General features: G+C 66.7%; 1 protein-coding gene and 1 non-coding gene across 12 annotated transcripts in view; one reads left to right on the top strand and one right to left on the bottom strand.

Moving 5' to 3' along the window:
• Ank2 (Ankyrin 2) overlaps positions 1–12,730 on the bottom strand; it is a 173,651-nt gene that overhangs the window by 70,866 nt on the left and 90,055 nt on the right. For 10 of the 11 annotated variants that reach the window (XR_005094926.1, XR_005094934.1, XR_005094928.1 and 7 more), the window contains exons 12-18: positions 8,409–8,558; positions 7,773–7,913; positions 7,339–7,494; positions 6,345–6,524; positions 5,984–6,100; positions 4,365–4,548; positions 3,569–3,661 (exon numbers count right to left, since the gene is read on the bottom strand). Coding sequence is in view for 2 of the 11 variants with exons in the window: in XM_037228136.1 (XP_037084031.1) it covers positions 3,569–3,661; positions 4,365–4,548; positions 5,984–6,100; positions 6,345–6,524; positions 7,339–7,494; positions 7,773–7,913; positions 8,409–8,558 (1,021 nt within the window). In the remaining 9 variants the exon portion in view is untranslated. The remainder of the gene's footprint in view (positions 1–3,568; positions 3,662–4,364; positions 4,549–5,983; positions 6,101–6,344; positions 6,525–7,338; positions 7,495–7,772; positions 7,914–8,408; positions 8,559–12,730) is intronic. The other variant, XR_005094933.1, reaches the window with a different exon arrangement.
• Positions 12,588–12,660, top strand: TRNAR-CCG (transfer RNA arginine (anticodon CCG)). The gene has a single exon. It is a non-coding gene; the product is annotated as a tRNA-Arg (tRNA).

Below are 12,730 nucleotides of genomic sequence, written 5' to 3'. Positions count from 1 at the left end.
GGTCCCCGCGCGCGCGCGCGCGCCGTCGAACACAATCTGGCTCACGCACAGCCGCTGCGGCGCGGCGACGCGGCCGCTATATCACAGCACACCGGGCCAACAGGTCTTGTCAGGCAGCCTGAGGCTCACCGCCCCGTGGCCTCACAGCACTTCCGCAAAGTACGGATCACTCGCAACCGGCTGTTGCCGAGACCTCGTCGCCCCACTCGGCATCGAAATCGACAGACCCCTGCACACTACCGCGCAAGGTGCGGCGACGGCCCGCCCAAACAGCTGCCCGCGCGGTTGCCGCCCGCCCGCCACTGGAGCCGAGCACGACCGGCTACCGTCGCCGCGGCCCGGCGGAATGGCGGCGGCGCGCGCGTCAAACGCCTCCTCCGAGTCGGCCGATCGATGCCGGCTGGCCGGCGCCGCTCCGGGGGGAACGATCTCCGGCGGGGAGAGGGCGCGCCACTCGCCGGCAGTCACGGCGCCCGAGCCGGAGGAGGTCCCGGCGGACTGGCCGCCGCCGCTGCCGCCCGGCCAACAGTCGCCGCCGCCATCGATTCGGCGGCGCGTCGCGCGGCCGCGGCGCAGCTGGGCGTCGCTCCTCCGGCGGCGGTGGCCGGCCACCGCGGCCGCGCGCACACCGGCTCGGCGGCGCTGTCGCGGCCGGGCGGCGGACGGACCGGGCACGCGCCGCCGCCTCGCGGATCCGCCGCCCGCCGCTCGCGACACGCCCCCCATTGTTTCCCATCAATGCAAATCACGACAGCGCTCACACAAACGGCCGTCACCCGTCGGCGCAGATTAAGCGCCGCTGATGGACGACGGGCCGGGTGGGGCGGACGTCCGGTGGCACAGGCGTCCCTAGAGTCGAGGACAAGGCGGCATGAGCGTCCCTTGAACCGGGGGCGGGGCGGCACGAGCGCCCCCAGACTTTAGGGATATGCTACGAAGCAACGGCGTGAAACCTGAGCTCTACGTCAAACACGCTACCGTCATTACAGTTGCAGCCCCTGGCGCCGATCAAATCGGCCGGCGGCTAAACAGCAGCACGATAGCTCGAGCCCACGCCGCGCCAGCGCCCGGCCGTCTGAGGGCGCACGCTCCCGCAGCTGGGCTACGCCACTACGTCACGGATCCGGCGGTACCAGCGGCCACCCGCCCCCCGCGGAGTGACGCGGCGTGAGGGAGCGGCGGCTTTTGCCGGTAAGCTCGGCAGCGAGCCGGGGGGGGGGGGGGGGGGCGAGGGCTCCCACCGGTCGTGATCCCGCCCTCCGCCCCTCCGCGCCAGTCGCACGTGACCTTACACGCTGCCGCCAGCGAGAACGTAGCCGCCCAATGCCGATCGTAACCCGCGCCCAACGACGGGCCCACCGGCCCGGCAAAGTGTATCTGCGCTCGTAACGTCCCACGTATCTCTGTTTTGATGGCGGCTGGAAAAGGCAACGGCGCGGCGCCGGGCCGGGCCGGTCCGCCCCCGGCAGACGGCCGTCAGCGGCGTCCGCGCCGGCCCTCCGACAGCCGGCGGCTGCGGCGCGGGGCGAGCGCTGCGCGACGCGCGGCAGACTCGGCCAAGGCCGGACCGGCGGCGCGCTGACCGGAGTCGCTCCGAAAGCAGAAAAACGGCGCGGTGAGGCGGACCGACCCCCGCGCTGGGAGCTAGGTCAGGTGGGCTGACCTGCCCTGGTCCCTGGCATGGCGTGACCCCTGACACCGCCCCTGACAGCTGACACCGGACACCGCCGCTGGACGGCAGCCGGCCGTGGCAGCCGTGTCGGCCGGACCGGCGGCGGCTCCGTCCGCGCCGGCTGCCGGGCGCACGCGTCCGGCTGTTGACACCGCGCTCGGGGCGGGACCGCCCCTCCCGGGAGCCGGCCTTGGCGGACCAGCTACTGGATCACGCAGCAGCCAAATATGCTCGGCTCATCAGCTCGTGCAACGGGTCTGCCACCGACCAACAGCTTACTCGACGAATAGCGCGGCAGATGAAAATACGTTCGGCACCGGCTTCTAGAGAATGTTGATCATTTGCAGATGGCGGCAAAGTCGCTACCCGGCCTGTGCTCAAGTGCAGCTAGAGTTCAGCAGGCAGCTGGGAGCTTAAAGTAACCCATTTGAACTCGCCTCACGTTCCCCGGCGCAGGCGTGGCAGAAATACGCTGGCGAACTCGTGAAAGCCAACATGTTCCGCGATGAGATCAAACCGGCGCCGCGAGCGGGCCCAGGCGCGAGATGACGTCACTCACATCACAACGAGACTGGCACCGCTGCCACCAGCCCGGCGGCGCCGGCCTGACCCACAACACACTGCCGCAGAATGGGAGACCGCTGGGGCCGGCGCCGCGTTTGTCAGACCCCTCACCCCGAGGGAGGGGCAGACTGTCTGCCAAATGGGCGACGTCAGCGGTGCCACTCGGCACCAAACGCGCTCACAAAGCCAATCGCGGTGTCGCAGGGTATGCAGAGGCTCTGGAAGTGTTCTGCCTGACGTTTGGCCGGGAGGGAAGGTAGAGGGTCCGGTAACTCAGGGTCGGGGTCAGGGACAGGGGGAGTCTGACGGGAAGGACAGGCGAAGGGTCCGCTGACCCCACCGTCCGTGCCAGACGAGTCTGGCGGGGAGGCCAGGTAGAAGGTCGGGTTACCCCGCAGTTCGGGGCGGAGGGAGTCTGGCGGAGGGGGCAGGGGATGGTCCCCTGACCTCGCCGTCAGTACCAGACGAGTCTGGCGGTGTCTCGCCATCCTCCCCACACCGCACACAACGCCGTGACCTGCGGCGCCGGTTAACCCGCCGGCCCTCGCATGCTGGCGCCGGCCCGGCCCGGCCCGGCAGGCCGGTGCCGCCGGCGGGCCGGGCCGGCGTCGGGGGGCGGCGCTCCGCGTTAGTACCACAGCAGTCGGGCCGACCGGCCGACGGTCACGCCACGGCACCAGCAGGCCACGGCCCGGAGACACGGCCTAGCCGCAGCCACACACGCACACGCACACGCACACACGCCGCGGTCAGCGGGTTAGCGGTGCCGGCCGGACCGCCCCGGCCCGGGGCGGCGGCCTCCTCCTGTCGAGGGAGCATGCAGGGACGAACAGGCCATGCCGGTGCCACACGCGCGCGCCGCCACCGCTGACCGTGCCACACCGCGGCGACCGGACCGCGGTGACGGAGGCTCACCGCCGCTGTCGTGCGCAGTGTAGCGTATCCGACGTGTCACGAGATGCCATGATCGCATCACATTCATACGTTCTGGCCAATGGCAGCCGGTATGAGTGAGTGAAATGCTAACTGAATGTCACTACTCCGTTACGTTGAACATCGTTTGCAGGATGCGGCCCCAGCAGCCGTGAGTGAGTGTGGAGGGCCCGCCCGTCTTCACGGTCCTTGGCAGGGGATGGGACGGCGGTGTCCCTCCCAGAACTGTCGTGAGACTTCACATTCAATCCTCGGAGCCGACTGGCGGGCCAGGACCGGTGACTGGGTCTGCCCCCTCCCCGGACGTAGCCTCGCTCGCGTGGCACGGTCGGCGGGCGGGCGGGCGGGCGGGCGGGCGCACCGTCCCGCGGCGGGTAGGGTCTCTCACGCGCCACTTACTGCTCAGCTCCATCTGGCCCTCGTAATAGGGCAGGTACACGTGCTGGGCGTTAGACGGTTTACCGTACACGGCCGAGTCGAGGAAGTCGTCGCCTGGCGCGCGACACGCGGCGTCAGGTCACAGGTCACACGGCGGAGGGCGCGGCCGCCGCTCCCGAGTGGAGGGACAGCGAGACCTCGGTCCCCGCCGGTCGGCTGAACGGTCCGCCGGCGCCGGCGCCAACGCCGGCTCCGCACGGACCACCCTCAAGCGGGTCGCCTCTTGAGGGTGGTCCGTGAGGTCGCCTCTTGAGGGTCTCTCAATGGAGCAGCACACGGACGGGGAGCGAGGTCTCGCCACGGCCTCCTGGCGTCATGGACTACCGAGCCATAATGCTAAGAATACCAAACGAGTACGTATAGAAGAGACGCTTATCTATGGTGCAGCGAGCGCAGCAGGTGCGAGAAACGGTAAAGAAAACAGCGTCAGCCGGCGACACAGCCAGTAACGCCGTGTCCATGGCAAAGCTGAATTGACAACAAAGGGATAAGTGAATGACGCGGAAAGCAGAGAAGCCATCAGCCAGGCACTTGCAGCTGCTCCATACGCACACAAGAAATAACATACAAATACGCGGCACCGACAACCAGCCATACCTGAAGATAAGTAACCAGCACCTCGCAAAGCTGGATGACTCCCTCCACCCCCTGGAGCACACTGGCACCAGCCACACATAACCCGCCCTGACGGTTACCAGGCAGGAGGGAGGCTGCGGGCCACAACATGACCCGGGGCCACCAGCCGCCCATAACCCACCTCCTTCGTCCTCGCTGTCGCTGAGGAAGGCCTCCTGCATGGTCTCGGGCGCCACCACCTTGTACTTCTCCTCAGTGACGGTGGTGGTGGTGGTGGTGATGACCGTCTCCGTCACCACCTTCAGCGTCTCCACCACCGAGATGTAGCCGAGGCGCTGGGCGATCGAGAGCGCCGTCTGGCCCGACTGCGGCGGCGCAGGGCGACGGCCGTGTTAGACGGCGAGAGAGCGAGAGCGGCGGCGCGGGGTCCGCGCCCGGCCGCACGTGCACCGACACTACCGCTGCGTGAGGGCCGCAGCACCCAGAGCACACGACGGCTTCAACACGACACAGACTGGCAGAACATAAACAGCGCACATGGCGCGACCAACAGATCTAACAACATGGCGAGGGGCAACTGTGTGCGGTGAAGCCTTCACACAGCACGAATCCTTTTCCTTTGCTCTGTTGTTTTATTTCAGAGAAGCTCGTCAACTAAGGCCCTACCTCGGCTCGGCTCGGACAGACTGTGCGGCGCCATGGCCCAGCATCCGAGAACTGTCCCCGACAGCAGTGTTTATGCTGAGTCGAAAGAGCACTCGTATATGGATTATGTTACCGTATTATAAATACAACTGAGCATGTTTCCGTCGACGGCTTTGCCGGAACGGTAACAGTGTGGTTCGGCAGCGGCGAGACGGCGGTGGCCGCGGGGGGCGGGGGCGGTCCCGGGACGGTAGCAGTGTGGCTCAGCAGCAGTGAGACGGCGGTGGCCACAGGGGCGAGGCGGTCCCGGGACGGTAACAGTGTGGTTCAGCAACAGTGAGACGGCGGCGGCCGCAGGGGCGAGGCGGTCCCGGGACGGTAACAGTGTGGTTCGGCAGCGGTGAGACGGGGGCGGCCGCGGGGGCGGGGGCGGGGGCGGTCCCCGGGACCGCGGCAGCCACAGAGACCACTACCGGGCTCTGACCCGAGGTGACCGGCCGCGTCGCCGGGCAGCTGACAGCGGGAGAGACATCCCCTAACGATAGCGGGACGTCGGCCCGTCCAGCGCACCGGCCACAGCTCGGCACGGCCATGTGGCGGCGCGGACCGTGGATAGCGTGGGGCGGCTGGAATCCGGCCCGACACCGGAGCCGGCGGCGGCGGCGGCGGCGGCGGCGGTGACGGCGGCGGATCACCATCCAGCAGCCACGGCTGGACCGTCGCCGGCTGGCCCGCCTCGCCACACAGAAGGCCGGGGTCCCCGCCCGGCCCCAGGGCAGGATCCCGACACCCCGGGCGCCCTTACAGGGCCACTGCGGCGCCGTGCCGCGCCCTACACGGTGGTAATGCCCCATCTCTGACCCCAGGACCGAGACAAACTGCAGCTCCAGCCACGGCGGGCGGGGGGCGCCGAGTTCGGATCACTCGCACCAGCGTTGGAATCGGAGCTGGTGCTACCCTTCAGCTGGCGAACGGCGGTCCGCTGCACCTGCTGCCTCCCCCCCCCCCCCCCCCTTCCCCCCGCGACCGCCCACTCCACGTGCGACCACTCCACCGCGTTCGATGAATTTGATAGTTGACATCAGACGACGCCCCGGCACTGGTGGGACTGCGACTCCGGCATCGGCCGTTCCCCCGGGCGAGCGACCGACTCACGTTGGTGACGGCATTCGGCTGGGCCTTGTGTTCGAGCAGCAGGTTGATGATGAGTGTGTGTCCTTGCTGGGCGGCCTGGTGCAGCGGCGTGTAGCCGGCCGACGTCACCGGGTTCACCTGGCGGCCCGACGGCAGGTCAGCAGAGGTCAGCCGATGTCACGCCCTCGGAGGCGGGCCGACGGCACAGGACACACCCGGACACAGAACACACGCAGCAGGGCAGGACACAGACCGCAGCACAGGCTGTCTCACAGCTCAGGGCAGCTCAGGCTGTCTCAGTTCAGAGCTCTCAGAGCTCAGAACGCTTCGGGCGTCATCCGTCACCCCCACCGCCGGGGGCTGCAGCCGGCGGAGGACCCACCTCAGCCTGGTGCTGCAGCAGGAAGCGGACCATGTTCAGCTGGCCGAAGTGCGAGGCCACGTGGAGCGGCGTGTAGCCGGCGGCCGTCTCCGGGCCCACCTCGGCGCCGTTCTTCACCAGGATGGCCGCCACCGGCACCCGGTCCTCTTGGGCGCACAGGTGCAGCGGCGTCAGGCCGTTCTGCGGTAGCACAGGAGCGCGCGCACACGGTCAGCACGACTGCCGCCGACGCCGGGGGCACGCGCTGGCATCGGTGTCATCGGTGACACGGGCAGACGGGGGCGCACTGCCAGCAGGCGCAGTGCGGCGCGCACGAGCGGCAGACAATCAGCTCTGGGCTCCAGCCAGGGGCTCATCCACACACAACAGCAGTTCAGCATCGCCCCACAATCACAGAGCACGTGACAGAATTCGCTCGTTTTCGACTACAATATTCGTACACCTACTCCGATGGCATCGATTCGCACTCGGGTTTGATAGAATGGCACGACTCCCATTGTCAGCAGTGGCGGTCGGTCTGAGGCGGCCGGCGTGGAAGAAGCTCGGAACACGCCACAGAGTCTGTCCGCCGGGCACAAACTTCCGATACCCACACTGACAGGCCCTTCCACACAAAGTGGCCGCACAGACTTCTAATAAACGGGTCGGTTTTTGTGAGCCCCAGGCTGTTGGGGAAGAACCACTGGATCGGCCACACACGGGCGAGCTGCTGTTGGCCGAATGAGCGAGCAGATTGGCATGACCACGGGCGAACGCTAGAATTAGCCACCTGACACGCGAGTGAGCCGGCCGTGAGAGACCAGGTGAGCGCCAGGGCAAGAGACCGCGCGTGTCAGGCGCGTGGAACGAGCGGCCACCGGCGCAGGCCAGTACGCAGGTGGGTGTGTGAGCCGGCAGCAGAGTCCACCGGAGCACGCGCAGACAGGCCGGCCAGAGACTGAGTCAGCGTCACGTGACGGCGCGCGTGTGACGGCGTCAGTAGGCGCCGCGTCACCTTGGCGCGGTGGTTGGCGTCGGCCTTGTGCTCGATCAGCAGCGTGGCCATGTCGGCGTGGCCCTCCTGGGCGGCCAGGTGCAGCGGCGTGAAGCCCGCCTTCGACTCGCAGTTGGTCTCGGCGCCGTACTCCAGCAGCGTGGTGGCAATGTCCATCTGGCGGCGGACAGAGCGCGGCGCGTCAGCGGAGGGCGCGGCGCAGCGCCCACACGCGGTCCTGCTGACACGCCGCCGCCACCGCCGGCAGAGGCCGGGCAGCGGGACAGCGCGCAGCACGCTGACGCCGAGATTGCGGCCGAACAACACACACACGCACCGGCCGAGAAGAGCCTCAAACATTGGCCGAATGTGACCGGTGTCCTACTCCGGCGCAGCCGCCTGGCCCGTCCGGACCGACCGAGTGGCGACGCCCGCCCGCCCGGCCGCGGACTGACCTGGTTCTTCTTGGCGGCGATATGCAGGGGTGTGTAGCCGTTCTTGGCCGTGGCCCTGACGGAGGCGCCCTTCTCCAGCAGCAGCAGCGCCACCTGCTGGTGGTCGAAGTGGGCCGCCACATGCAGCGGCGTCACGCCGTTCTGTCGGCGGCAGCACAGACGCAGGTCAGCCGAGGGGAGGGGGAGCCGGCAAACACAGCGTTCATGGTCTGCGGGGAGCTCGGGTCCCGCCGGGTGACGCTCCGCCCCGCCCCTGTCACAGCGACCAGGAGCAGCCAGATAGGTGTCTGGGCTCTGTCGAACCCCGAGCGTTGGTTTGGCTGGTCGGCAAGTGTCGTTTTCATGTTGTTCTTGGTGTAGCCGACAACCTGACCAACGCTAGGATCATGTCACAGCACTGATCGGGCCCTTAAAACCAATCACTAGCGGGTACTTCTCGCCCTGAATTGCACGCTCGGAGCGGGGCCATCAACAACGCGACACGGCGCGCCCGTCCACAAACTACCCCTGCTAGCGCCGACAGACTGCTGCTGCCACCTACACACCGCTAAGCGTCCCGCAGTGGCGCCGCTCGACTCGTCGCAGCTGGCGAGGGGAGGGGTACCCACAGAGGGTGAGGGAGCGGGGTCAGCTGACCTTGCCCTGGGCGTCGACCGGAGCGTCCTTGGCCAGCAGCGTCTTGGCCACGCGGATGTTGCCGTACTTGGCCGCCAGGTGGAGCGGCGTGAAGCCCTTCTTGGTCACCGCCGACAGCGAGGCGCCGTGCTCCATCAGCACCTGCGCCACCTGTCGACACATATTCAAAGCGTAAGTACGGGCACGGTCGCGCGGGGTGGTTTATGCCGAAGAACGTCTCGTACAACTGTATACTTTGCCCAAAACGAGAACATACAATACCATGCGAAATCTGTCCCTCTTCTTATTCGGAAGGCCTTTACCAGAACAATGCGATTCAGACGTGAACCAAGTCTGACGTTCACGAGTGCTGCATCAGCTGCTGTGATTGGTCACTGGTTGCGGAAACGCAGCGCGCCGTTCATAGCTTCCCCCGCTTGTTTCGAGTCAACGTCATCGCCAGTTCTTTGCAGTCGGCCCACGACGCCATCATCCCGCAGGCGGTGATCCCGCATAAAGTCACGTGGTCCGAGCACCCAGCTGCGTGCCAAAGCCGTGCCAAGGCCTTCAGCCGTCGGTGTTGGTCTGGCGGGACAGCGGGACACGGGCGAGCGGGGCGCGTGCCGCCGAGCGGAGCGGCGGGCCGGCCGCCAACTGGGCCGGCCCAGCTATTAATACCGTGTGTACGGTGGCGCCGCCTGGCCAGCCCCGCCCCGGCCGGTCGGGCTGTGCCCCGGGCCGCCACTCGGCAGACCGGCGCCGGCGCGCGGCGAGCGGCGGGCGGCGGACGGCGGACGGCGGGCGGCGGTCGGGACAGGCAGACAGAGAGAGGCGGGCGGCGCCGGACGCGTATATTGGGAACACTCCGAACGGCGGTACAGCGTGGCCACAGCAAACGGCGCCACGGACAGGCCGAGCCTCCAGCGACACGGGCTCGCCTGCCTGACGGGCACGGCGCGGAGCCCAGACCGACGGCCGCCGCCCCGCCGATTACGCAAGGATCACGCCAAGCTCGCGCCCAGCTTACGCCGAGCTTACGCAGGGATCACACCGGTCACACACTGGAGCAAGACTGAGCCTACACTGTGTGCGTACTCTGAGAGCGCACTCTCGAAGGAGGACCCACCCGGGGCGTGACTGCGGCCAGCAACGAAACAATACAGGGCTGTGCACGTGGCGCCGGGGCGTCACGTGCGCAGGCCGCCACGTCATTATGGCCGCCTGCGAGCGCCGAACGTGGTCAAGGTCCTCGCCGAATAACAATACCTGAGGGGGACAACTGAACAACGGTATATACACGATCTTCCGCCAGGGAATCTATCAAGTCACCGCAAGCGTTCGCGAAGAAACGGACAGTAAACAACACGGGCTCACGATTACACAATGCTGAATAACAAACAGAGAACCAAGTGGAGCGCAGAGAGCGGATAACGAAACAGAGCGACAGGACAACCAAGAGTATCAAGTAGCGCACTCAACATGAGGTAGAGAATGCACAACAGAACACAATGGAGTGTCTGGGTAACATGTGGCATGTGGCAGGCCTGCGAGACAATACTGCTTTTGTGCACGAGGATGGGTTGGCACCCCTCCGGGTGTCCGGGCCGGTCCCGTCACGTGTCACGGCCCCTTGCGAGAGGCCCCGCTCCTAGCAGCCGCAGCTGGACCGGGACCCACTAGACCAGTGCGGGACCCCACCAGACCAGGTGGAAACTCTTCAGACCAGTGCGGGCCCACCAGACCAGTACAGGACCCCACCAGATCAGTACGGGAACCCGCCAGACCAGGCGGAAACTCATCAGACCAGTGCGGGGATCATCAGACCAGTGCGGGACCCACCAGGTGTGGGACCCACCAGACCAGTGCGGGGATCAACACACCAGCGCGGGACCCCACCAGGCCAATGCGGGACCCCACCAGATCAGTGCGGGCCAGAGCCGGCCAGCGCCAGACCATCGGCCGGTCACATCAGCCGTACGCCACCTAACGTGCCGTGCCGGCAGACACAAGGCCGCCGTCGTAGCGTGGCCGCGCGCCAGCTGACTCGATCACTCAAGCCGCGGCCTCACCGGCACGGCAAATCGCAACAGACGTGACGGCGGCGCGCCGCTGCCTGGCCTGATTCCCCCGACTGACGCGTGAGACTGAGGGCGTGACTGAGCGCCTGGCTGACGCGTGAGACTGAAGGCGTTATTGAGCCCCCGACTGACGCGTGAGACTGGGGGCGTGACTGAGCGCCCGACTGGCGCGTGAGACTGAGGGCGTGCCGACCGGCAGGCCACGCCGAGCTGGGCTCTGCACGCCTGCTAACGCGGGCCAGTCGTGGGCGGAGCCATCCGTACTGTGGGGAGAGGTTGGCTCCCGCGGCTCCAAAAGTTCTCAACTTCAACACGGACCCAGCTCCATCCCTGAGGTTAACGTGCTCCCACAGGAAGCCGACAGCACATAGATCGAGTGGCATATGGAGCGCAGTGAACAGCCGCTCCTCGGGCATCAAATCCCATGCATCGAATCACACTCCGTGACCTGCTGGTACGGCCATGTCCGTTCATCGGCACCAGTATCGCACGGTAAGGCGCTTGGGTGAAATATCACATGTCCGCACTATAAACATCTGAAGTACTGATGTCACTGCCCGGAAGCCGCCGCCGGCCGTGTTCTCCGAAGGGCACTCGCGTCACCTGCCGGCCGGACGCAGCGGAGCCGCCGACCCCAATGACCCGACCTCGGCCGGGCCTGCGCCGCGCCGGCAGACCGCCAGCCCGGCCCGGCCGTACAGCACCGGTACAGCGCCGATGGCGTCCACCGCGCGAGAGTTATCCGCCCATGACTGTGGATGGGGATCCCACAGAATGTTCGAACTTTCTGCAGCCCCTCTGGCGCTGCATCGTCATCGGCCTAGTGTTAATGATCACGACGTTACTGGGGGTCTCCGGCTGCTCTTAAGAGTGCCCCGTGTGACAAGCATAGCATCGTCCGGCGCGGGCCGAACGGCCCGCCGCACGCGGCAGCACGGTCACGTGATGCCGTGCTGCCCTGGAGTCGGCGCCGCGGCGTACCCCTGGCCAGCGGCGAGAGCGGTCGAGGCGTCCGCCACTAACCCTGCTGCCACCTACCAACCGGGCGTTGCCGAGCTGCACCAGCCCGCACCAGCGGCGAGAGTGGCCGAGGCGTCCCACGCTAGCCCTGCTGCCACCTACTAACCGGGCGTCGCCGAGCTACACCAGCGCGCACCAGCGGCGAGAGGGGCCGAGTCGTCCGCCACAGGCCCTGCCGTCACCTGCCAGCTGGGCGTCGCCGAGCTACACCAGCGCGCACCAGCGGCGAGAGCGGCCGAGTCGTCCGCCACTGGCCCTGCCGTCGCCTGCCCGCTGGGCGTCGCCGAGCTACACTAGCGCGCACCAGCGGTGAGAGCGGCCGAGGCGTCTCACACTGGCCCTGCCGTCACCTGCCCGCTGGGCGTCGCCGAGCTGCACCAGCGCGCACCAGCGGAGGTGCGGCTGCCACAGGCCGCCGCAGTGACGCCACCCCCGGCTGATCGCCAGCCGGCGGCCACGCGCGCGCGCAGCCTGTCCTCTCCGCGTGCGCCGCGCCCATTTGTACTCACTGCCGATAGCGCAGTGCTGGCACGGTTGGAAGTAGGGGGAGTACTAGAAACAGCGCCGCCACGCGGCCACCACAGCTCAGGGAGCTGTACACACGGAGCTGAAGCAGGACGCCAGCAAGCCTGTCGTGTGTAAACATGTACCTGATTTCAAGTTGGTCTGAAATTGTTTTGTCCATCTCCGCATAAATATTGTGTTGCGCCAGGTGGCCATGTCCATCGTCTATGAATCCCGGGTGCCGAGCGAAGGCACCTTTTCCTCTGCTTGGAACGCACTCAGGGGTAAGTAAGCTTCCTGCTTCATTGCACGGCTCCAGCAGGCCGCGGTCACACATCACCAATACATGCGCAATCTCACGTAATGCCACAACTAACGTTTTTGAACTGAAGCATCCTAGGCACTCCTGGGACGGTAAAATTCGACGTGCTTGATGGGAGCAAACAGCTATTCCTTGTCATCTGTTGTCGCCGTGTACGAAATGATTGATATCCGAAAGAAGCAGCCCATTCAGATTTCGACCTTCCGAGCCGACAAGCACGTTCACTCCTCACGTTCCCTTTGGATGTATTGTTGTGTTGCCGCCCCGCACCCCGCCGGCCCTGTGGCCTAATGGATAAGGCGTCGGATTCCGAATCCGGAGACTGCAGGTTCGAGTCCTGCCAGGGTCGAACGTTTTTCACCGATCTTTTTCAGCTGTTTTCCAGATTTTTCATCTAGGTGATGGAAACAATGCACAAG

The sequence above is a fragment of the Pollicipes pollicipes genome, unplaced genomic scaffold (assembly GCF_011947565.3).
Source record: "Pollicipes pollicipes isolate AB1234 unplaced genomic scaffold, Ppol_2.1 Scaffold_6052;HRSCAF=7182_pilon_pilon_pilon, whole genome shotgun sequence".
In the NCBI taxonomy this organism is placed as follows: domain Eukaryota; kingdom Metazoa; phylum Arthropoda; class Thecostraca; order Pollicipedomorpha; family Pollicipedidae; genus Pollicipes; species Pollicipes pollicipes.
Note: the sequence above shows the minus strand (reverse complement) of the source record. Positions and strands in the feature narration are given on the sequence as shown.